The 23392-nt window shown below is 38.2% G+C and overlaps 1 protein-coding gene across 6 annotated transcripts in view; it reads right to left on the bottom strand.

Moving 5' to 3' along the window:
• Window positions 1-14130: 14130 nt before the first annotated feature.
• The window catches only part of TIA1 (TIA1 cytotoxic granule associated RNA binding protein), a 31880-nt gene continuing 22618 nt past the window's right edge, over window positions 14131-23392 (bottom strand). For 3 of the 6 annotated variants that reach the window (XM_068981946.1, XM_068981966.1, XM_068981983.1), the window contains 6 exons: window positions 19789-19897; window positions 19312-19407; window positions 19128-19212; window positions 18628-18751; window positions 17655-17800; window positions 14131-16727 (listed from right to left, as the gene is read on the bottom strand). In XM_068981946.1, the coding sequence (XP_068838047.1) occupies window positions 16601-16727; window positions 17655-17800; window positions 18628-18751; window positions 19128-19212; window positions 19312-19407; window positions 19789-19897 (687 nt within the window). In that variant the 3' untranslated portion in view covers window positions 14131-16600. Of the gene's footprint in view, window positions 16728-17654; window positions 17801-18627; window positions 18752-19127; window positions 19213-19311; window positions 19408-19656; window positions 19898-23392 lie in introns of those variants that run through there. The other 3 variants (XM_068981955.1, XM_068981975.1, XR_011145471.1) reach the window with 2 other exon arrangements.

Here is a 23392-nt window from a genome sequence, read left to right as displayed (position 1 = left end):
GGCAATCCATTCCAGTATTCTTGCCTGGAGAATCCCATGGACAGAGAAGCCTGGCGGGCTACAGTTCGTGGGGTCACAAAGAGTCAGACACGACTGAGCAACTAACACTTCAGGGTAAGTTTAAGTGTAACGTTTTAAGAAACTGCCAAAGTGTTTTCCAAAGTGACTGTGCCATTTTACATTGTACCAGCAGCATTATACATTCTCACAAACTTTTTCCATTTCCTCGTCAACATGTATTATTGTCTCCTTGGTTATGGCCGTTAGATTATAATGGGTGTGAAGTGGTACCTCACTGGGGTTTTTACTGCATTTCCCTAGTGAATAATGATGTTGGTAACATTTCACATGCTTATTTAGTCATATGCCTATCTCTTTGGGGAAATAACTATTCAAATATTTGACCCAGTTTAAAATTATGACTCATTTGATTACATGAAAATGGTATTTTTCTTTATGGAAAAAAGTACCTTAGACTAAGTTCAAAGATGAAACCAAACTAAACAACCAAAGCAGTGGAAGGCTTGTATAGTGAAAACTACAAAACATAATTGAAAGAAATTAAAGACCTAGAAAATGGAAAGGCATCTTTTCATGTTCATAACCAGAAGAGTTGATTTTATTAAGATGGCAGTACTCTTCAAACTGATCTACAGATCCAGTGTAATGTATTCCTATCAAAATCCTAGATACCTTTTTCTGCAGAAATTGACAAGATGATCCTAAAATTCATATAGAAATGCAAGGGACTTGGAAGAGCCAGAAAATCTTGAGAAAGAACAAAGTAGAAGGACTCTCACTTCCTGATTTCAAAATTTACTACACAGCAGATTAAGACAATGTGGATAGAGAAGGAACAAATACCGTATCACATCACTTACATGTAGAACCTAAAAAAACTAAACTCACAGAAGTAGAATGGAATGTTAGTTGCCAGGGGCCTAGGGCATTGGAGAAACCAGGAGATGTTAGTGAAAGGGTACAAACTTTCAGTTGTAAGACGAATAAGTTCTGGGAATCTAATGTACAACACAGTTACAGTAGTTAAGAATCCACCTTGCAATGCAGGGGACATGGGTTCAATCCCTAGTCCAGAAGATTTCACACACTGTGGGGCAACTAAGCCAGTGTGCCACAACTACTGAGCCCACATTCTAGAGCCTGTGAGCCACAGGCCGTGCACCCTAAAGCCCTTGCTTTGCAAGAAGACAAGCGACCAGAATGAGCAGCCCACACAGCACAGCTAGAGAGTAGCCCCTGCTCACTGCAACTAGAGAAAGCCTGGGTGCAGTAATGAAGATACAGGGCTTTGAAATCTTTATTCCAAAAAGAATAAATGATTTTTAAAAAAGAAATGGTAATTATGTGAAGTGATGGAAGCATTAGGTAATGCTATAGCAGTAATCATTTTGCAATGTACGTGTGCTACACTTTAAACTTACACAATGTTATATGTCAATTACATCTCAATAAAATTGGGGGGGAAACGACAATGTGACAATAGACATACAGATAGATATAGAAACCAATGAAATAGTATTGAGAATTCAAAAGTAAACTCTCTCATTTATGGTCAGTTGATGTTCAACAAGGATGCCAAGATCCATTAGTGGATAAAGGACAGTCCCACCAACAAATGGTGCTGGGACAATACATAGCCACCTGCAAAGGAATGAAGTTGGATCCCTGTTTCACACTGTATATAAAAATTAACCCAAAGTGGATCGTAGACATAAATGTGAGAGCTAAAACTATAAAACTCTTAGGAAGAAATACAGGCATATATCTTTGTGACCTTGGAATAGGAAATTGTATCTTAGATATGACACCAAAAGCCTGAGTGACAAAAGAAAAAAATAGAAAAATTGATCTTAATCAAAATTAAAAACAACTGTGCATCAAGAAAGTAAAAAGATAACCCACAGAATGGGAGATCATGTTTGCAAGTAATATATATGATAAAGGACTTATATCCTGAATATATAAAAACATTTATAAGTTAACAGTAAAAAGACAAATAACCCAATTTTAAAATGAGCCAACGATATGAATGGATATTTCTCCCAAGAAGATATACAAATAGCCAATAAACACATGAAAAGATGTTCAAAACCATGCCATTAAGGAAATGCAAATCAAAACGAGATGCCATTTCACCAAGATGACTAAAAAAATACAGACAATAATAATGATAAAGAAAAATTGGAACCTTCATACATTGTTGATATTATAAAATGCTGCAACCATTTTAGAAAATTGGTGGTTTTGTACATAATGCTCATTGTAGTAGTATTCATAAAAGCCAGAAAGTAGAATCAATCCACATGTCCATCAACTGATGAATGGGTAAACAAAATGTGACATATCCATACAATGGAATATTATTTGGCCATAAAAGGGAATGAAGTTCTGAAACATGCTATGGCATGGATGAATGAACCTTGATATACTATGCTACATGAAAGAAACCAGACATAAGAAGCCATATATTATATGATTCCATTTAAACGAAATATACAGAATCAACAAATGCATAGAGACACATGAGTGGTTGCTAAGCTCTGAAGGGAATGGGGGGGATTACAAGTGACTGCTATTAAGTGTGACGTTTCTTTATGGGGTGATGGAAGGTTGCATTACTCTGTGAATATACTAAAATCACCAAATGTAACATTTTAAAAGGGTGAATTTTATATGATTTATATTTCAATAAATCTGCCACTAAAAACAAAAGGATAAAACTGAAAGTCAACAAGGACCTACTGTATCGCCCAGGGAACTCTACTCAATACTCTCTAATTACCTTGATGGGACAAGAATCTGAAAGAGTGGATATATGTATGTATATATATATATATATATATATATATATATATATATATATATATATATATATATATGGGTGTGTGGGTGTACAGAATCACTTTGCTGTGCACCTGAAACTAACACAGTACTGTAAATCAACTATAGTCCAAGATAAAGTAAAAATTATATTTAATGGGGAAAAAGAAATATTTGAAATGCAAATAACAAAGGGCTAATTTCCTAAAATAAGACTTTTTGTAAATCAATAAAAAAGAAGCAATCCCATTAGAAAAAATGAGTAAAGGGCATGGAAAGACAGCTTATTAAAAAAAAAGAAAAAAAATTTTTTCTGGTGGTATGGCTTGTGAGATCTTAGTTCCCCAACCAAGGATTGAATCTAGGTCCTCAGAAGTGGCAGAACAGTGTCCTAACCACCAGACAACCAGGGGATTAAAAATAAAAAAGTTTTAAATGTCCAAAACTCAACCTTGCAATAAGCAAGAAGCAAATTAAAACAAGACTTCAGCAAAGTGACAAAAAGATGTTATCACAGGAGGATGTGGAGAAACACACTCTGCATTGTTGGTAGGAGTGTAAACTGCAATATCGTCTTCAAAGGGATGTTAATAAAATAAAACTTAAAACACCCTTTGACATAACAATTCCACTTTTAAGATTCCATGAGTTCAAGTCTCACATGAACACGAAACATGCACAGGGGTAGTCCATGCAAGGTTGTCTATAACTGCACGAGAACAGAAGCAGTCTAAGAGCTAACTAAATAAATCATGGTGTAACTAAAATATACTACTACAGAGCCATTAAAAAGTATCAGATCTGTATGTATTGATAAGGAACAAATATCAAGATACACTGTGGAGTAAAAAAAAAAGGTATAAAACTTTGTGTTAAACGTGATACTCCTGGTTTAAAAGAGAAAAAAAAGGAAACAGGGAAGACACACACCTATATCACATATTGCCTCAGAAGAAGTGACTGGGGACTCGGGAAATGGAAAGAGGGAGGGATATGCACATTTCACTGTTTTGTAAAATTTGAATTTTAAACTTGTACTAGTATCACTTGGGATTCCCAGATGGCTTAGTGGTAAAGAATCCGCCTGCCAACATAAGAGATGCAGGAGATGAGGGTTTGATCCCTGGGTCAGGAAGATCCCCTGGAGGAGGAAATGGCAACTCACTCAGTATTCTTGCCTGGAAAACCCCATAAACAGAGGAGCCTGGCAGGCTACAGTCCAAGGGGTCACAGAGTCAGACACAACTTAGCAACTGAACATGAGTATTACTTCTTAGAGAAAGCATACATGAACAAGTAACACAATTTGTAAATGACACGGATAGAGTAGGATAATTAGTTAAGTTTAGAAATCCCACTATATTTAGTATAATTTACTAGCATTTTGCTAATATACAAATGACTTAATTAGCACCAGGACAGTCCCAATTAGGCCAGAGAGGGTCGAAGCAGGAACTAATGATGTAAGCCCTGATGCAGGTCCAAGAATGGGGAAGGTGGTCTTCTCTCCTCCCCACTTCTCCTTCGATTATAAAAAATGAAGCCCTATTGAATAGTTCTCAGGGTTGTGCTCCCTTGCTGGCTTGCTTGTATATCTCTAAAGCCTCCTATGCTAATAAACTCATTCTTTACCCGCCACTTTGCCTCACACTTAACTCTCTGAACTTCACTAAGTCCTGACACTAGTTGAACGGTTTCAGTTAAAAGATCAACATAGTGAGCTCCCATTTCCTCCTAAGTCAGGGATCTTGGGTTCAAGTCCGAATTTGAGTGTTGGCTGAGTGCCACCTGAGAAGGAATGCAGATTCATAAAGAATCTGTATTTGAGCTCTGCCTTAAGGGTCTCCTTTTCTGGGCAAGTTTTCTAAACAGCCTCCTCGGATGCTGTACAGGAACTGGGGCTGGAAGAGCTACCCCACGAACACTCCCTGTGGTGGTGGGCTTTCACTCATGTGCCATTTGGCTGTAGAGCTACATTCAGTTCGCTGAATGCTGTTTAATTCTTGTGAAGCACAGTAAGTCAACGAGCACCATGAATAAAACATAAAACTTGCTAACATTTATTGAGTACAAGTAAGCCCTTCTCATGCATTTACTCATGTAATGCTCACCACGATCCTTTGAAACTGGTATTATTTTACCAGGGGCTCAGAGAAAGCAGGGATTTGATTCCTGTTCCTCGGCCAGCCTCTAGATAGAATCTAAGGTGAGTTTGGAATCTGCTGGATTCTTTGTCAAACCAGACAAGAGAGGAAGGGGCAAGACTAGAGCCAGAACTCTCAACTTCAGGTCCAGGCTGCTTCCGTTTGCCCTGCGCTGCCTCGGAACATCGGAGAAAGGCCAAGATCCCCTGTCACCCGGCCGGCAGGTCCCGCACCTTCCACCTGGCTTCCAGGACGCAGCCCGCCCCCAGACGCATCACCCGGGAACCTACTTCCCGGCATCCTCCCCGTGCGACCGCTCACTTCCGGTCTTAAGTAGGCCCAAGTAGAAGCATCACTCGCCCAGCATCTTGCTCTTGGGAAACGCTATCCGCCGAGATTCCGAGCTGTACGCCCTTGTCCCACTGCCGCCCACGCCTTCGGTCAACACAGTCCCCTTACCTGCCCTGCGCCCCCCACCCTGCGGCCCCGGGCTCCCACGCTGATGACCGCCCTCACCTCCTCTCTCTTCGCCTGCCGCGGCCTTTTACAAACGCGGCCAAACTGTTCGCTGTAACGACAGTCGTTATTGGTCAGAGCCGCCCCGCCTCAGTTCGCGTTGTCTGACGGGAGTTGTAGTTTACTTGACCTAGAGGCAGCGGACAACTGCTGCGGAATCAGGTGGTGGAACCTGCTCCTACCAGGCGGTTGTACCACATAAGTTTTTTTTTTTTTTGCTATGGCAAGCGTGCTCTGGACAACTCTGCTGGGACTGGAAGGCACAGCCAATTCTAGGGCTGGTCATGGCTAGTTCAGGCCTGAGTGAGTCCTGTTTCTGAGTAGAATTCCATCCGTCATTGATGCAAAAGTCAAACTTTCTATATTTTTAGCAACGTTGGCTGCGATTTAGTGTTTTGTCAAGGGAGTGTTGTCCACCAAAGTATTCGCTGTTTCTATCACTTGTGTTTGTATCAAGTTACCTTTTCTCCCTTAATTATACTAAGACGTCTTACTTGAACGTTTTGCCTTAGAAGGGGTTGGAATTGAGTTAATTGAGTTTCGGCATGACCTAGTTTTGGTCCATGGAATTGCAGAATAAATCTACATACTCTTTGTTGACAATAGCTGCTGAGTACAAATGTGTTAAGGGTGAGGCTTGTATGTACTGGAAAACCCTGGAATGAGATTTCCTGCACCTTTAGCCTTCATCCTGCTACTTATTAATCATTGCACTGTGGACTGGTCACCTGAGAACTGTCAAATGAAATAATATGAATAAATAAAAAGGTGAGAGCTGTGTTTGTTATATTCAGGGACATACTGAGGACTGCAGTCAATGAGACAGTCTCTCAACTCTGAGGAAGTGATGTGAAGAGGTTGTGGGGGAGGTTAGCACATCTATGATTTTGGAGAAGGGGTATGTGCATCAAGCACACGTTGGTAGAGGGGTGCTTCTGGTGACAAAGCACAGGTATCTTAGTTAATGATTTTAGTGTTTTGCTAAGTATGGAAAGATGCAGGAAACTAGGTTCATAAAATCTGAATATCCATATGAAGTCCTATTCTCCCAATTTTTCCAGAGCACAGAGTGCCTTGTTTCTGATCTCCACCCTGAACTCCCTTCAAAGTGTGTTGAAGGTCAGTGACTGCAGTGGCTAATGACTTAATCCTTACAGAGCCAGATGGTGAGTGACATTCTTTCGCTGGCAGAACCTTAGTCTTCTTAACTATTAATAAGAGAAGGGGTCCCTTCTGTGATTAAGATTTGCTGTTGTTTCCTAATCTGGAAGTAGGAGGAGAAGGGAACATTTTTTCTTTTCCACGAATTATTTTCCAATTTTGTCTTTCCATTTCAAGTTTTAAAATGATCATCAGAATATCCTGGATCGGGACTTCCCTGGCCATCCAGTGGCTAAGAATCTGCCTTCCTATATACAGGGGAGGTGGGTTAAATCTCTAATTAGGAAACTAAGATCCCACATATCATGGAGGGACTAAGCCCCGGCACTGCAACTACTGAATCCACTCGCCCTAGACACCATGTGCCACAAGAGAGAAGCCCCCACACACAACTAGAGCAAGTCCACACTATACAATGAAGAGCCTTTGCAGCCAAAAAAATTTTTTTAAGTATATCCTGGATCATCTAAATGATCACCTAATGATACAGTGGGGTTTCAACATCTGGTTGTGTTTATGATTATATTAGTGCCAAGTGATTACACAAAGCAGTTGTTCTCAGTTGGGAGCACTGCTTACACATCTAGTAGATGCCACAGGTGTTGAAGATCCTCCAATGCACAGGACAGCCCTTACAACAAAGAATTATCTGGACCAAAATGTTAATAGCGTCACAATCAAGAGACTCTGTTGTAAAGAGTGTTTAAATTTTTTTCCAATGGAATTGCCCAAATGCATCCTAAGAGATCTGTGGGTTTTCAGCTGATACACATTATATGTATGTTCCAAACAACCTCATTCTAAAAGAGGTTTCTTTCTTCCAATCCAGGCATGCTGGGTTCTTCAATTCCTTATTCAAATAAGGGCTTTATACAAATAAGGGCCTTCTTTATTTCAGTATGCTAATATTTTTTTTTTTCCCACTTAATTCTCTCATTGTTTTTATAGTATTTTTCTAATTGTCATAGGTTTGGGATTTTTATTTTTCTTTCTTCTTTGGCTCTCCTGGGTCTTCGTTGCAGCGTGGGGGCTTCTCTTGGGGAACACAGGGTCTAGAGTGGACGGACTCAGCAGTTGCAGCATGTGGATTTAGTTGCCCCTAGGCATGTGGGATCTTAGTTCCCTGATCAGGGATCAAAGACGGTGGATTCTTAACCATTGGACAACCAGGTAAGTCCCGGAAATAATAAATTAATAAGGTAATAGTAGATAACCTTGTCTTCCTGACCTTAAGAATGTTTCTAGTTTCTCCATTTGCATGAACCTAGCTTTCACTCTAGTTATACTTAGTTAAGAAAGATGTCTAGTTCAAAAGTATTGTTTTCAAAACTTCCTCTATTACTTTCAAAGATAAATGTTATCTTTTACCTGCAACTTGTTTTTGTCACTTAACATAAGATACTATGATCATATTTCTTAAAACAAAACAAAACAAAACACTTTTTTTGGCTGTACTGGGTCTCACTGCTCCGAGGGCACTTCTCCAGTTGTGGTGAGTGGGGGCTTCTAATTGTAGTGCACAGGCTTCTCACTGCGGTGGCTTCTCTCGTAGTGGAGCACAGGCTTTAGGTGCACGGGCTCCTGTAGCTATTTATTATTCAATGTGCAATCACTATGTCTAAAAGTCCTTGGAGGTCAAACGGACAAAGGACATAAACAGAAAAGTCACAGAAAAGAAACACAAACAACCAATTACCATGGGAAAAAAATCACTAACTTTACTTGCAATTAGGGAAATAGAAGAGATCATTTTACATGTCTCAGATTGGCAAAAATGAAAGCTTAAGAACAATCAGCATTTGTAAAAGCGGGGGAAATGGGTGCTTTCAGACATTTTTGGTTGGAGTGTAAAATGATACAGCTTTTAAGAGGGCAATCTGACAATATATATCATACAATTTTTACACTTTAAATTCTTTAATCCATCTCTCAATTCTAAGTATCCTAGAGAAATAGTACACACATGCACACAAACACATTCTTGAACTGCTGTTCTAGTTTTTAATATAAAACAGAGGTATTTTTTTGTTGTGTATTTCCAAATGGGTGAACAGTAGAGGTTTTGTTTTTGGTGATCATTTACTTACCTTTGTGATTTCTTCATAACTTATTGTTTTGAGATGTTAAAAAAATTATTGCTTTCTTAAACCCATCTGCTCCTTCCTCTCTGCTTCCTTCTCTCTACAGCCCACTAAATCAGGAAGGCAGTCTGCAGTAGTTAAACATCCCCACCGCCCACTCCCTAACCCACTGCATCCACGTTTTGTTCCTACTATTTCACTGCAAGTGTTAGTTTTCAACGTCACCAATTACTTCTTTATTGCTAAATCCAGTGAACATTTTCCCCCTCTGCCACACTTGACCCTTGACTACGATTTCCTTGAGTTGTTTCCTTCCTCATCTCTGCAACATTATGGGCCTTCAGCATTTCTCCTGCGTCAGGCAGCTCTTTCTCCTTTGCAAGCTTAGCTGTCTCTGCGCACTTCCATACAGACAGACCTAAGAGTTCTGTCCTCAGTCCTCTTCTCACTCTACTGTCTTTCTGGGTGACTGCCACTCCTTGGGTTGCAGAAAGCCATTTGTTTAAAATGAGACTGAGATAATTAAATTAATTAAATGATTTACTACCTACAGGGTATATATACAGCACTGAAGAAAACAGTCACCAGCTTCTAATGGGGAACACAGATTTTAAAGATATAATCACATAAATACATAATTTAAAATTATGACAAATGCTCTAAAGGAAAACTATACGATGACTGGAGAGGCTCCTGATTTAGATTGTGGGTAGAGAAAGGAAGAAGTTTTAGAGGAAGAGACATTTAAGTGGAGAGCTGAAGACAAACAGCAGACAGACAAAAGGCATTCACACGGCAGGGTTCTGCAACAGGAGTCCTGATCCCCAATCCACTCTGCTATGCCTTGCTTTGTGAAGCATTTCACCTGTGCCAGCTGGCTCAATATTAGGCTCTGCCAACAGAGGGAACCAGAGGAACATGCAAGGCAATGACAGGAAGGAATGTTCCTTATGGGTTCTGGTTCAATCTTTGTATTCAGTGTACAATCCAATGGATCAGTGTACAGAAGACCCAGGGGTGCTCCCCTCAGTGGTTCTCTGGACCTGCCCCTGCTGCACCCTCAGGCTACACTTTTCCTCACTTGCAGCTGCTTCTATGGCAGCTTTGGATGCACCAGCCTGTAACACCCTCAAAGGCTGACATAAAATACAGGACACCCAGTTAAACGTGGATTCCAGTTAAACATCATATAACTTTTAGTTTGTTTCATATAATATTTGGGACTGTGCTTTCACTTGCTAAATCTGGCAACCCTAGCTCCCTCACCTGGTGGACCATTTCTAAAGATCAACTCTGGCCAATGGTAGGCAGCTTCTAAGGAACAGGTCTGGCCCACACCTTCTGGCATGTTTCTTACCAGGCTGCAGGTTCCTGCGATAATCAAGCCCACTCTGAAGAGGTTAGAAATTTCAAGTGCCCTCCTAAACCCTTAGCTTCTGCACTGTCCACTCTGCTCAGAAGTAGTAGCTTTTTTATTTTTTTTTTTCACTTGAAATTTTTGGACTCCTTCTAGGGGCTAACCATTTTTCACTATTTACACTAAAATTTCCCTTTTCAAATTTTAGTGGTGGTCTCTGTCTCCTGATGGGATTCTGATATATAAAGTGGCTTGCAGTGAAGCTGGATAAACACAGACTACTTTAGAAGACAACTGCAGGCCGTATTAAAGATTTTGGTCTAAAAATAAAAAGTAAAGATTTTGGTCGTTGTTTTTCAGTTTCTCAGTCATGTCAGACTCTGTAACCCCATGGACTGCTGCATGCCAGGCTTCCCTGTTTGTCACCATCTCCCAGGTTTGTTCAAACTCACTTCCACTGAGTCAATGATGCCATCCAACCATCTCATCCTGTTGCCCCCTTCTCCTCCTGTCCTCAATCTTTCCCAGCATCATGGTCTTTTCCAAAGATTTTAGATTACATCCTAAATATAATCTGAAGCAAAGACTTTCAAGAAGGGAAGAGTCATGATCAGATCTACATCTATAAAAGATCCCTTTGGGCTTCTGATTCTGACAGAAAGGTTAGCAGTCTGGTACCTGGATCTTTACCCTTCTCCTGGAAACCATAGGGAGCAATAAGGAAAACCTATGACCACCAACTCCCACAAGCAGTATCTTAAGTGAAGCCAGGGATACAGAGAAAACTCAACACATTCCACATTGAGAAGAAGCGTGGTACTGGATGGCAGGCCAACTGAGTGCTGTGGGGGAAGGACAGGGAGTGAGGAGGGGGCCAGTAGTGGAAGACCTCAGAAATCATTTGCAAATATTCAGTCTGAGAGCCAAACCGTGAGTGGAGCCAGCTGTCGGAAGGACTGAACTAGTATGTGAGTACTGGAAGAGGCAGGGAGGGAAGATGTATTAAGTGCCTAAAGGATCCAGAGGAGATGTCTTTCAGAAAGCAAGTTAGGGGATCTCCTTGAAGACAAGAGTTTTGTCACCTAATGGAGCACATGAAGGAATCAAGGGTGCTCAGCTGGCACAGAACTTCTGAACAGGGCCTCATCCCAGAGAGGAACCATGGCTACACTTTTAAGGAGACAATTCATTGTAGCCACAGAAAAGGGAGGTAAGAAACCCTGACAGGGTCTTTCCCCTTCATCCTCCTGCTGGTACTTGGTCTAGAAAAAAACAACCGTTTCAAATATGAATAAACAGATAGGTGTAAGCACAGCATTTGTACCAAGATACTGTAATTAAAAATAAGAAAGACAGCAAAACTTACCCAGAGTTTCCCCGGAGAAAACTCACAAGAAAATGTTCCCATAAAGCAGTTGAAAATAATACACTGACATTCCAATGTAAATTTTAAAAATCTAATGAAGCAAATGCAGCTAAGAAATACAAGAATTCAGGGAAGAGCTGTCCCTAAAGTGAAACAGAAATTGGTAGAATTTAGGAAACAGAAAAAAAATTTTTTTCCCCCCAGAAATGAAGGTTACATTAAAAGGAACACAACTGAGTCGGGATACCACAGGAAGCACATTAAGGAACAGAGATTAGAGATGAGAAATGCAGGGACTTCCCTGGCGGTCCAATGGTTAAGACTCCACGCTTCCAAAGCAGGGGACACGGCTTCGATCTTTGGTCAGGGAACTAAGATACCGTATGTCATGGTGCCAAAAAAAAAAAAAGCGCAAACGAAAAGATAAAAAATAATTAAGAACAAATGATAGAAACTGATGACAGGCAGAGGAAATCCAACATATAATTGGAGTTGCCACAGAAAACCAAAGCAGTGGAATAGTACAAGTATTTATGAATATAATTCAGGAAAGCAAGAAGTATTAGCTTGGTGCATGCACCTGGCTCAGGGAATGCTTCTTTTCTTACACAATGTTTTCCCTGGCTTGTCTCTTCCCACGTGCCTGATTTTCCAGTATTTAAGTCTTCTCACATTCTCCATAGTTCTGTGAAGCGTCTCACAATACATAGCCCGACCTCTAGAGAGCCTCAAGTCTGGCCTGCTGACCATCAGTCTGGATTGGCTGCCAGGTCTCTTCACAACTGTAATCCTAAAACTTCCTATTATCTCACTCCTCTTTGATCCTGTTTCTAGGTACTACATCGTATTTTTTTCCTGACTTATTCTTGTTCTGATGGAATTTATCCAGTTTATCCCTGAGAATCAGTCTTCTGTGAACTTACATAATCTAGTCTTTATTCTGTTGTGACCCATGACCATAATTCATTTACACTTCTGAAGACAGTGCCCCACTGATTCCTAGGTTCATTGTTGTCATTGGGTATTTTTCTCAACCCTTTTTCTATCTGATAAATTTTAGGATGGGCCCCTTATAGGCCTGGCATCCTAAAATTTTATAGTGGTATGGCTTCATATGAATCTTTCCTATTTATTGTGCAAACTCAACATTAGCCTTTCTTCAATCTTAAAACTCAAAAAATCATCAGGGAAATTTTCCTTTATTTAATGAATTCCACCCACTCCCCTATTTTCTGTTTTCTTCTTGGAACACTTATTGATTTTATATTATAAACCTCCTGAATTGATCCGTATCTATTTTTTCTAATTTTGATTTCTGTTCCAGAACATCTCCTTGTCTTTTAATACTCCCACTGAATTTATTTATTCTCATTTCTTATTTTGACATTTTATTAGGATTCTGTTCTAATTTCTTGAATACAGTATAAGTTTTTGGACTCTTGAGAGTTGCTGTTTAGCTCTACCTTTTGCAGTCAAAAGTTTTTCTCAATTTCTGGTGACCTTTGGCTCACTTCATTGAAAAGTGAAGCACTAAAAACCTGTTTGGAAGGTTTGTGTACATGGGCAGGGCTTACTGGTCAACACACTCCACTCTAAGAGGACTGGTGGCCAGTTACTTTTTGGTTTTGTTGCTCAGTTGTGTCCAACTCTTTGCGACCCCGTGGACTACAGCATGCCAGGGTTCCCTGTCCTTCACCACCTCCCGGAGCTTGCTCAAACTCATGTCCACTGAGTCAGTGAGGACCTTCAAATATCAGCATCTGTCTTTTCACTCAAGAGCAGCTTAGTATTTCCACAGCAGGAGCCTCTAAATCTTGCATGTTTAAGTATGGTTATTGGTCTTCTAGAGCTGAAAACAGATAAGCTAGGCATCTCATTTATCTAGTATGTAAATCTGCTTAACTGCTACATTCTGTGCAGTAACTCATTTAAGCATATTAACCTGAGTCAAAAATCTACTTTGTCCTTTTTCAGGTGAATTACTATTAGAATAACTTCAGCCTCCAACTTCAGAGACCATAGGGTAAAGTACTACTCAACTGAGACTCATTCATATACATTTTACTCAAGGTTCTTAAATTAAAATTTGTTGTTTTAGAGGTATGTTCTTCAAGTTCTAAACAGTCAAAATGTAGTCACTGGAAAAAATGCAATAATCCTGTACACAAAAAAGATTTTGTGTTTAGAAATCATCACTCTTTCATTGAAAGGGTTTGCTCTTTATTTCCTACAAACACAGTTTATTTTTCCAATTCAACTGTAACCTCAAGAGCACCCTGTATCTCTTAGTAAACTCAATTCTAATTCTCTATGCAAACTAGTCCTTATCAACTGCCTTTTCCAAAGTAATAGAACTCTAACACACATACAAAAGGAAGTTGAGCAAGCACAGAAACAAAACAAGAATAAAACTAGAATGTGAATCTCATTTTCCACAGGGAGAGGATACCAACAAGGAAAATGAGATCCTGATTTCATATAGTAAGTTTTCTACAGCAATTCTTTGCGGTATCCCAGTGCAAAGCATGGTTTCTGGAATAAGATTAAAAAGAAATCTAACAAATACCTGAGTGAATATAACAATATGGCTAGACCAAAAAGAAAAAAAAAAAATCTCACACACAATAATCACTGCAAGAAGATCCCAAAGGTTATAGAAAACATAAAGGAACTTTAATATCCAAACAGTCAGGGCAAAGAATACTGGATTAATGAACCCCTTAAGTGTGAACCACTTCAGGTTCTTTACAGTACCAGATGTATTTTAAAGTAAAATCTGAATGCATATTGCAGAGAATGAATTCATTTTAAAAACTGTAATTTCCTTACCGGATACTAATACCAGTATGATTTTCAGACTGTTAATTTTTAAAATGATTTAACACTGAGAATAAGATTTAAAGCAAAGTTAGCAATGCTCCTGAATTGCAAATTTGTTCAGTAGTAACCCTTTGAGTAATACTACTTTCTTCTCAAAAAGTAGTCTGCACATTTTAGAATTGTGCATAAAAAAAATATTGGCTAATAAAAAGTGTTATTACTTGATATAGTCAAAATGAAAGGAAAACTACACTTTTGTTTAGATTATTTATGCCCAAATAATTTACCCTGCAGTCCACAGATGTATAGGACATAAAATTTTTTTGAATATGAGAAAAACAATGAGGGTCTTAAAACAGGAACATAAACCAGAAGAATCTAAAAACAGCATCCTATTATTTCATTTTTTGAGTATTTCATTTAAGCTGCTTTTGGTTGCATGCCCTGATCTGTAGAAGTTAACAAGGAAATAAAATTTCCAAGTGTTTACAACTGCATAGAATTGAGCCCCAGAGAATTATACATTTATGAGCTGTCTTTCCTGGGCTCTGGTTTACTGGAGTATTGGCTTAGAGACCAGTTCAGGCTCCTATGCTGCTACCTGGAGAATACAGGCCAGGAATCTAAGATTCCACGGGCCTTTTCTGTTCCTAAACAAAATACCGGGAGCTCTCTGGTCTTAAAAAGAACCACCAAGCATCCGAATAGGTATAGTGGGGATCCTTTTCCTTTGTGAGTCAAACAGGAGAGTTTGTGACTTTTATTGAAAACAAAATAAAACAAAATCTCCCACTATTGTTCTAAGAGACTCTGAAACATACTAGAAATTTCAAAACTAGAACAATGCCATCAAAGATTAAACTTCTTAATGCTTGGAGCCAACCCAAAATAAAACTGGGAACTCCAGGAAAACAGGTACCAAAAGAATCAAAGTAATGATTGCACTGAGGCTTCTCCTCTTCAAAGGCTGTTTAAGGAGGTAGGATTTCAAGGGTTTGTTTGTTTGTTTGTTTATCTTTTGGCCTCTGAACATTTAAAAAATGCTTTGCCCGGCTGGTCATTCAGGCTAATTTTGGAGTTCACAAGGAACCCCCATGCCTGACCTAAGGATATTCTACAGTTTCACAGCTATCATTTGTACATATTAAAATCAAGCTGATTTACTCTTTTTGAGTAAATATAACTAGAATATGGCAAATTAATATATTTTTTTACATACAACTTTGTGTCTCAAAATTCTGGAAAAACAAGAGCTGATGATTTTGTATTCAAAGACTACCAAAGTGTGTATTTCATATTCACATGCAAACAAAACTTTATAAATCTCCTGTCGACTCTGCATGATGCCTTTAAGGAGGAAATGACATACAAAGTTTGGTAACTGTGCAAAATATTAACTTGCTAAAACATTTTACATAATGAAATAATACATGTAAATATAGAAGTTGACATATGAAATTAACATGGATTCACAAGAACTTATCACATTTCAGAGATTTTCTTTAGTAACAAGTTTTTGTTTTTATAATTCCTGGTACACAGCAAAGTTTATCATGGAAGATAAAAACCCTTTTAAACAGACTCAACAGGGAATTCTTGAGGCACCTTCTCATATAAAACACAAGATGAATACAATTATCAATCCATCTGAGAAAAGTTTTCAATCTAAATGAACACCATTTTTTTTCCATTTAAGTGTATTTTACAGAACTTTAATAAGGCAAGACAAATTTGTGAAAAAATGTAGATACAAAAATGATGTAAACTAATAATTTATATTTAAAAACGGCAGAGGGAAACCGTGGCGATGGGACAGCTCAAACAATGTCTATTTCAAAAAAAAACCTAAAACAGAATTGTGCATTAGCTGAAGATTACAAAGAACTTCTAGACTCTGCACAGTTTTGGTTTTTCTTTTTTTTTTTTACATCTTTATATTACATGTTTTAAATCATATCAGGAATGCAAACTAGAACTGCACACTACTTCAGTGGAAAAAAGTTCAACATTGTGCAATTTTCTGCCTCAATTTTAAAAAAAGTGGCAGCAATCCCTGCATTTGTATTTGAAACAAGGATCTGAGAATCTTTATTAAAAAAGGTAATGAAGGCAAAAATTGGCAGACATCCAGCATCTTGTTTCTTTTTAAAACAATGTGGATGATAAGTAATTTCATGATTGAAAAATGAATCTTTTAAATAAATACACTGTATCTGGCATTTGCACTGACTGATTTGATAAATCTGTAAGTAAACAACGGCTTTACTACTCCCTGTAGCCTTAAGCCCCTGACTTTAGATTCTGGAGTCCTTTTTCACTGGGTTTCATACCCTGCCACTCGATACCCTGCAGGCTGATTAGGCATCATGCTGCCATTCTGTCCTGGAGGTGGCTGCACTCCATAATTTGGTCCCATCCATGGTGGAGAAGACTGTGTCTGACTGGTGGAGAATGTGAAAGAAGCAGAGGGGAAGGGAAATCCACTGATTAAAATAAAATGTAATGCCAAGAAGAAATTACACATATGTGGGAAATATCCTTTTCCTTAAGCCCAAATATAAGAATAATTGTTTAAGTCAGAGAAAGCAAAGGCAAAAGGTTTTTCTTTTAAAAATAAGCATCCATGTAGCTTTAATTTGTACAGTTTAATTCTGTTAGTTTAACTATAGCTAAGAAAATACCCTTTATCTATAAACATTTATTCCCTTTGAACTCAGAAAAACTCATCTCTAATCTCAGAACTGTTCTCCTGGGGTTTGACATACATTGAACAAGCCACTGTCTGAAAGAATCTTGATCATCTGGTATAATACGGACTTGCATTTATATTACTCAAAGAAGAAATTAAAATGTTTATTAGTATATGTAAGCTTATAAATATTTCAACATAACAAGATTCATTTTAAATAAAAACTGCAAAGTGTTTTTTCAGAAATTTAAGTAAAATTGCATAATTCAGGATGTATAAAGAAGCTTTTGTATAACAATGTATGAATAAAGCCTTTTGCACAGGAAAAAAGCCTAATGAATAAAAGCAACTAGGATCAAAATAACTGTATCCAAGAAAGACTAGTGACCATTAGTCACATAAAAACCTTAACAACTATTAAGTTACTATTTTCTTACTTAAATACTTGTTGAATCATTTAAGCATTACCAAAGTGCTTATAATGCTGGCTATAAATCAAAGCAACACATTTGTAGGCAATTTTTAAAAGATATACACTTAAAACTACAAAGTAAAAAACTCTCTAAAATGCTATGCTTTAGATAGAAGGCCACATTACCTGCTAATTACTTAAAATCTCTTCCTAAGTTCTTGACATTTTCAAAGGCTAATAATAAAGGAAAAGAACAAGTGTGCTTACTTAAATCCTTGCTGGTTCCACGGCTGGCCGTACATTCCATATGCAGGTACTTGCCAACCATTAGGCATATACTGGCCAATTTGTTGTGCATTCCCATACCACTGGCCCCACTGGCCATAAGCTTGTGGATATCCAATTTGATTCTGCTATTAAGCAAAGTTGTAACAGATAATTTAGTACTATTTGAAATTATAGGTGCATATACAGTCCTTATATACCACAAATATATAACCATAACACATAGGGTCATCATTACAATGAAAACTAAAGGATAAGCAAGAGTAAGTTGTCAATGCTAAAAAACAGCAAGGTCGTACTGCTTCAACTCTACAGTGATGCTCTAAATGCCATATTCTTTGAGCCAGCAGGTAATGCCCTAGAAATAAACATTCAACTCAACAGAACATTTAAGTATTTTGTAAATTATCCATGACTGTTTCCTTTAGATAAGGAAGATATGAAGACTATTCTTATATTCAGTTTACTTAAGAAAGTTATATAGTTTAGGATTTTCTCAATCCTATCTTGATGTTTCATTTACTATTTCCTCATAGACATGTTTGTGGGATCAGGTTTGAACTACTAGAGCTGCCTGGAAAAACAAAGGTGGCAAAATCTGGAAGAAAACGCCAAGGTCCTAAATATATTTATAGCTTTTGTTTCAACTGAATTCAAACATGCTTGTGAGTTCTTCAAATAGTATGTAAGTCTACTAAGAATTAGAAAAAAATTTAATACCCTGTTAGGTTTGTTAGAACATTTAAAAATCCAGTGTGGTGTGAGCATGAGTCACTTGAGGCAGTCACATTCATCATGTCACCATGGCATCCGTGAACCATCACTCTGGAACTATAATATTATACATGTAGGAAGAGCCCCTATATGCCATCACTGTAGCTAGAAACATTAACAATTTCATTTAAAAATACCTATTAGTCCATCCATTACTTTGCAAAGTCAAGAACCCTCTCACCTGTTGCACAGGATTTATCATATCAAGAGTTTCTTTGCCCCAGTAGCATTTTACAACATGGCCTTCAATGGTAGTTCCATTAACAGAAACAATTGCATGTGCTGCACTTTCATGGGAATTGAACCTATTGAAAATAATATTAATTACAATGATATTACAATTACAATGATAATACAATTATAATAATATTAAGAATTATAATATAAATTGTTTAAGGTACTTATAAATAAAACATTTGAAAAAATCAAACTGGGCCTGAGGTAAAACAGGAAGTTAATATAAGAGAATAAAGTGGCCTATGTTTTCATTTTTTGGAGAAAATTTTCTTAATAGAAAATGATTTGCCTTTGTATTGGAAGGAAGGAGTTATTGTGGCGAATTTAATAAAAGCTAGAGAAATTTCTATTTCTTTATAACCAAAGTAAATTTTAAAGAAAACCACTAAGTTAAAAGTTCAAAAATGATCTGGAGGTAAAAGTTTTTTTAAAAACCACACCTACCGAACAAAAGAATATCCTTTATCCGGAAAGACTCGAATTTCCATTATTTGTCCAAATGGTGAAAAAGTCTGACGCATTAGTTGTTCTGTTAGACAAAATCCAAAACCATATCACATTAAAATCCTACAAATATCAAGTACTTTAAAATTAACCTTAAGATGCCACATAGGTAAAGTCCCCATACCTGTTAGCCCGGAAGTGACACCTCCACAGTACACAGTACAGTTGCTTGGACTAGACTGATTTACGACCTCATCATATGATAGCTGTTTGGTGTTTGCTGGGGAGAAAAGTTTAATATTTTTAGTTCATAAAATGTTCAGAAAGAGGAAAGCAATATTAACTATACTACTGTAATGGTAATATTTATTTTGATCAAAATGCTTGTTTAATACATATTACAATTTGATTGAGGATTAAACCTCCCTGAAGAATGTCTAAATATTACTCAGTATTCTCTAATTAATAGGAGACTTGACATTAGAGATATTACTTAATATTTATAATTACAAAAATGAAAACTAAGTACATTTTTGAACAGTAGTCTTGATTTGCTTCTCATCTATTTCTGCAATAAGTCTCCGGGAACAGCTCTAACATTTAAAATCTAGTGTTTTTCCTCCAAAATTCCACATTTCCTTTTCTTCTCCAATACACCTACACTCATATGTACTCTTTGGAGCTGGAGGCTTTCGGGTTGCCCAGTTAGTTCTGATTTGTCTTCCACCAAGCCACTGGCCACCCATCTGTTGAATGGCGTTTTCAGCATCCTGTTCCACACAACATTAGAAATGACAAAGAAGCCACTGTTAGTTGATGTTAAACAACTGTTTGCAAAAGAGAAAACTCATGGTTGCTTTCCACAAATGTTTTCTTAATGGAATACTTTATGATATACACAATATATGATAGCTTTCCTAAAATACAATGGTGCTTTTATTTATTTTACAATGGTGCTTTTAAATTGTCTTTTACCTCATAAGGGCTTTTGGGAATTTTATTTTATTTTTAAAATTTTATTTATTTATTTGGCTGCTCTAGGTCTTAGTTGTAGCATGTGGGATCTAGCTCCCTGACCAGGGATCGAACCTGGGCCCCCTGCACTGGGAGCTCAGAGTCTCAGCCACTGGACCACCAGGGAAGTCCCGTGGGAATTTTAATCACCTGAAAGACTCGAGCCCAAAAGCCCCTGTGAGGTAGCCATTGTCAAGTTCACCCAACAACCCAGACTATTATGGATGAAAATCTCACTTTATACAATCCGACAAGCTTTCAACAACAGCATTTGATTACTCATTCATCTTACAAGTAAATACTGAGCAGTCATCATGTTCTAGACAGCAGTTAACGTTAAGTGCTGGGAATACAGTCAAAGAGGCAGACATGGTCTCTGCTGCCATGGAGCTTCCATTTTTTGGAGGGGACAAATAAAGTAATTATTACTTGCGGTAAGTGCCATGGCAGAAACAAAAGGCTGAGAGCAAGAATATGCCATGCTGAGATACAGGGATAAGAATCTACCTTAGGGAACCCACTTACACTGTTGGTTGGAATGCAAACTAGTACAGCCACTATGGAGAACAGTGTGGAGATTCCTTAAAAAACTACAAATAGAACTGCCTTATGACCCAGCAATCCCACTGCTGGGCATACACACCGAGGAAACCAGAATTGAAAGAGACACGTGTACCCCAGTGTTCACCGCAGCACTGTTTATAATAGCCAGGACATGGAAGCAACCTAGATGTCCATCAGCAGACGAATGGATAAGAAAGCTGTGGTACATATACACAATGGAGTATTACTCAGCCATTAAAAAGAATACATTTGAATCAGTTCTAATGAGGTGGATGAAACTGGAGCCAATTATACAAGAGTGAAGTAAGCCAGAAAGAAAAACACCAATACAGTATACTAACGCATATATAGGGAATTTAGAAAGATGGTAACGATAACCATGTATGTGAGACAGCAAAAGAGACACAGATGTATAGAACAGTCTTTTGGACTCTGGGGGAGAGGGAGAGGGTGGGATGATATGCGAGAATGGCATTGAAACATATATAATATCATATATGAAACGAATCGCCAGTCCAGGTTTGATGCATGATACAGGATGCTTGGGGCTGGTGCACTGAGATGACCCAGAGGGATGGTACGGGGAGGGCGGAGGGAGGGGGGTTCAGGATTGGGAATACATTGTACACCTGTGGCAGATTCATGTTGATGTATGGCAAAACCAATACAATATTGTAAAGTAATTAACCTCCAATTAAAGTAAATAAATTTATATTAAAAAAAAAGAATCTAACTTAGGGCAGCACAATTAGGGAAGGTCTCTTAGAAATGACTTTTAAGCTGAGGAAAAGGAGCTAGAAAAGTCAAAAAACCAGAGTATTCCTGGTAGAGGGAAAACCACTGCAAGTATGTTAAGGCAGGCAAGAGTTTGGTACACATCTAAAAGAAGCATGTGAAACACAACTAGTATCACTGGAATCTAGTGTGCCAAAAGGAAAAGTGTGAGAAGAAAAAACTGATTATTTTAAGTAAGAGATTATCATGATCCAATTTATGTCTTAAGAAGGCCATCCTGATATTTTAAGGAGAACAGTTTGGGGAGATAAGACAGTAAAAAGACACTTTATAAGACTAATGTAATATTCAGATCAAAAAAGAATGTTGGTGACCAGGACTAATACAGTAGCAGTGATGTAACCTAAAGGAAGAGTCAATAGAATGGGGGTGGGGGGACGTGTGCATAGTAACTAAAAGGGCAGGAATCAAAGCCAACTCCTAGGCTCCTGCTCGGGCAGCAGGGAGGACAGTGCTAGTATTGACAGAAATGAGAAGCGTGGGAGGCAGCGGAGGAACAAGTTTGAGGAAGAAACGATTATTTAAGACACATTAAGTTTCAGATATGTGTAAGACAGCTAAACGAAGATAATTTGTTAGTTAAGTGTGAAGTAAATGGAGCTGCAGATGGAAGGTTCAGAGCCATGAAGAAAGACTGGAGAGAAAAGAAAGCGTCCTAGGATAGAGCCCTGAAAAACAGCAAAATGTGAGAACTGGATAAAGGAGAAATCTCGAGCTAAGGTGACCAAGAAGGAATAGCTGGTGATGAAGGAAGAAACCCACAACAATGTACTGTCAGAGAGCCAAGCAAGCAGAAATCAATAGGTGAACCTGAAAAGAGTAGGCTTGGTGTAGAGTAAGAATAAAGCCAACTTAAGAGTAGACTGAAAAGGACGTGGGGTTCAGCTTTGGTTGAATGTGCGCTTAACCTAGCACAAAACAACAGGTAAATTTAAGGCTAAAAGCTGTTCTTAAGACATGTAAAAAGGAAATGATTCTTGAAAAAACAAATATTGCTTTCCACACTAACCAGTCTGAACTCTGTAAGATGTTTAACAACTATCTGTTGTTGGATGAACTGTGTCACTTAAATTTATATGAAGTCCTATCTATCCAGCCTCGTAACTGTGAAAGTGACCTCATTTGCATTTGAAATAGGGTCTTTGCAGGTGTATTAGTTAAGATGTGGTAATACAAGTTAGGGTGGGCCCTTTTAAAGAAGGGCTGTTGTAAGAAGATGAGAAGTTAACAAGGACACATACAGAGGAAAGAGGGTCGTGTGTGAAGACAAAGGTAGAGACTGGAGCGATGCAGCTGCAAGTCAAGGATGCCGAGGACTGCCGGTTACCACCAGAAACTAAAGAGGGCAGGAAGGACACTTCCAGCGTCCTCAGATGGAGCATGGCCATGATGACAACCTGATTCCAGATTTCTATCCTCTAGAACGTAGAGAATCTTTTTATTGTTCTAAGTCACTCAGCTACTGTGATACAGCAGCCCTAGAAAACAAATATAATCACATGCTCATATACAACTACAGTGGAGGAAAGACTTCCTCCACTGCAACAGCAGAAAAGAGGGAGAAGGTGAGAGCATTCAATGTAGGTTTGGTGGTAGAAAGCTGAGGGAATTTCTGTATGATAGCTTTTACTTTCTCACTTGAAGCTCAGGGTGATGATGGAGAAAAAGAGTGAGGAATATCTGAGGAAAAATGAGGGAGCATGAAAATAGTTTTTCAAAGAACAGGAAATCAATTTTACTAGAGAAACACAGGTTTACAAAGACAGAGCCATGTGTTTATCTACGTGTAACTGCTAAATTAGAAGTGAAACCAGCTGACTCAATTTCTCTCTAGCAACACTCAGTTACTTCAGAGTAGGCAGGGAGGTATGTTCAACAAGAACTGGAGTTTG

The sequence above is a fragment of the Capricornis sumatraensis genome, chromosome 1, assembly GCF_032405125.1.
Source record: "Capricornis sumatraensis isolate serow.1 chromosome 1, serow.2, whole genome shotgun sequence".
Classification (NCBI taxonomy): domain Eukaryota; kingdom Metazoa; phylum Chordata; class Mammalia; order Artiodactyla; family Bovidae; genus Capricornis; species Capricornis sumatraensis.
The sequence above is the reverse complement of the archived record's forward strand: the minus strand, read 5'-3'. Positions and strand labels throughout refer to the sequence as shown.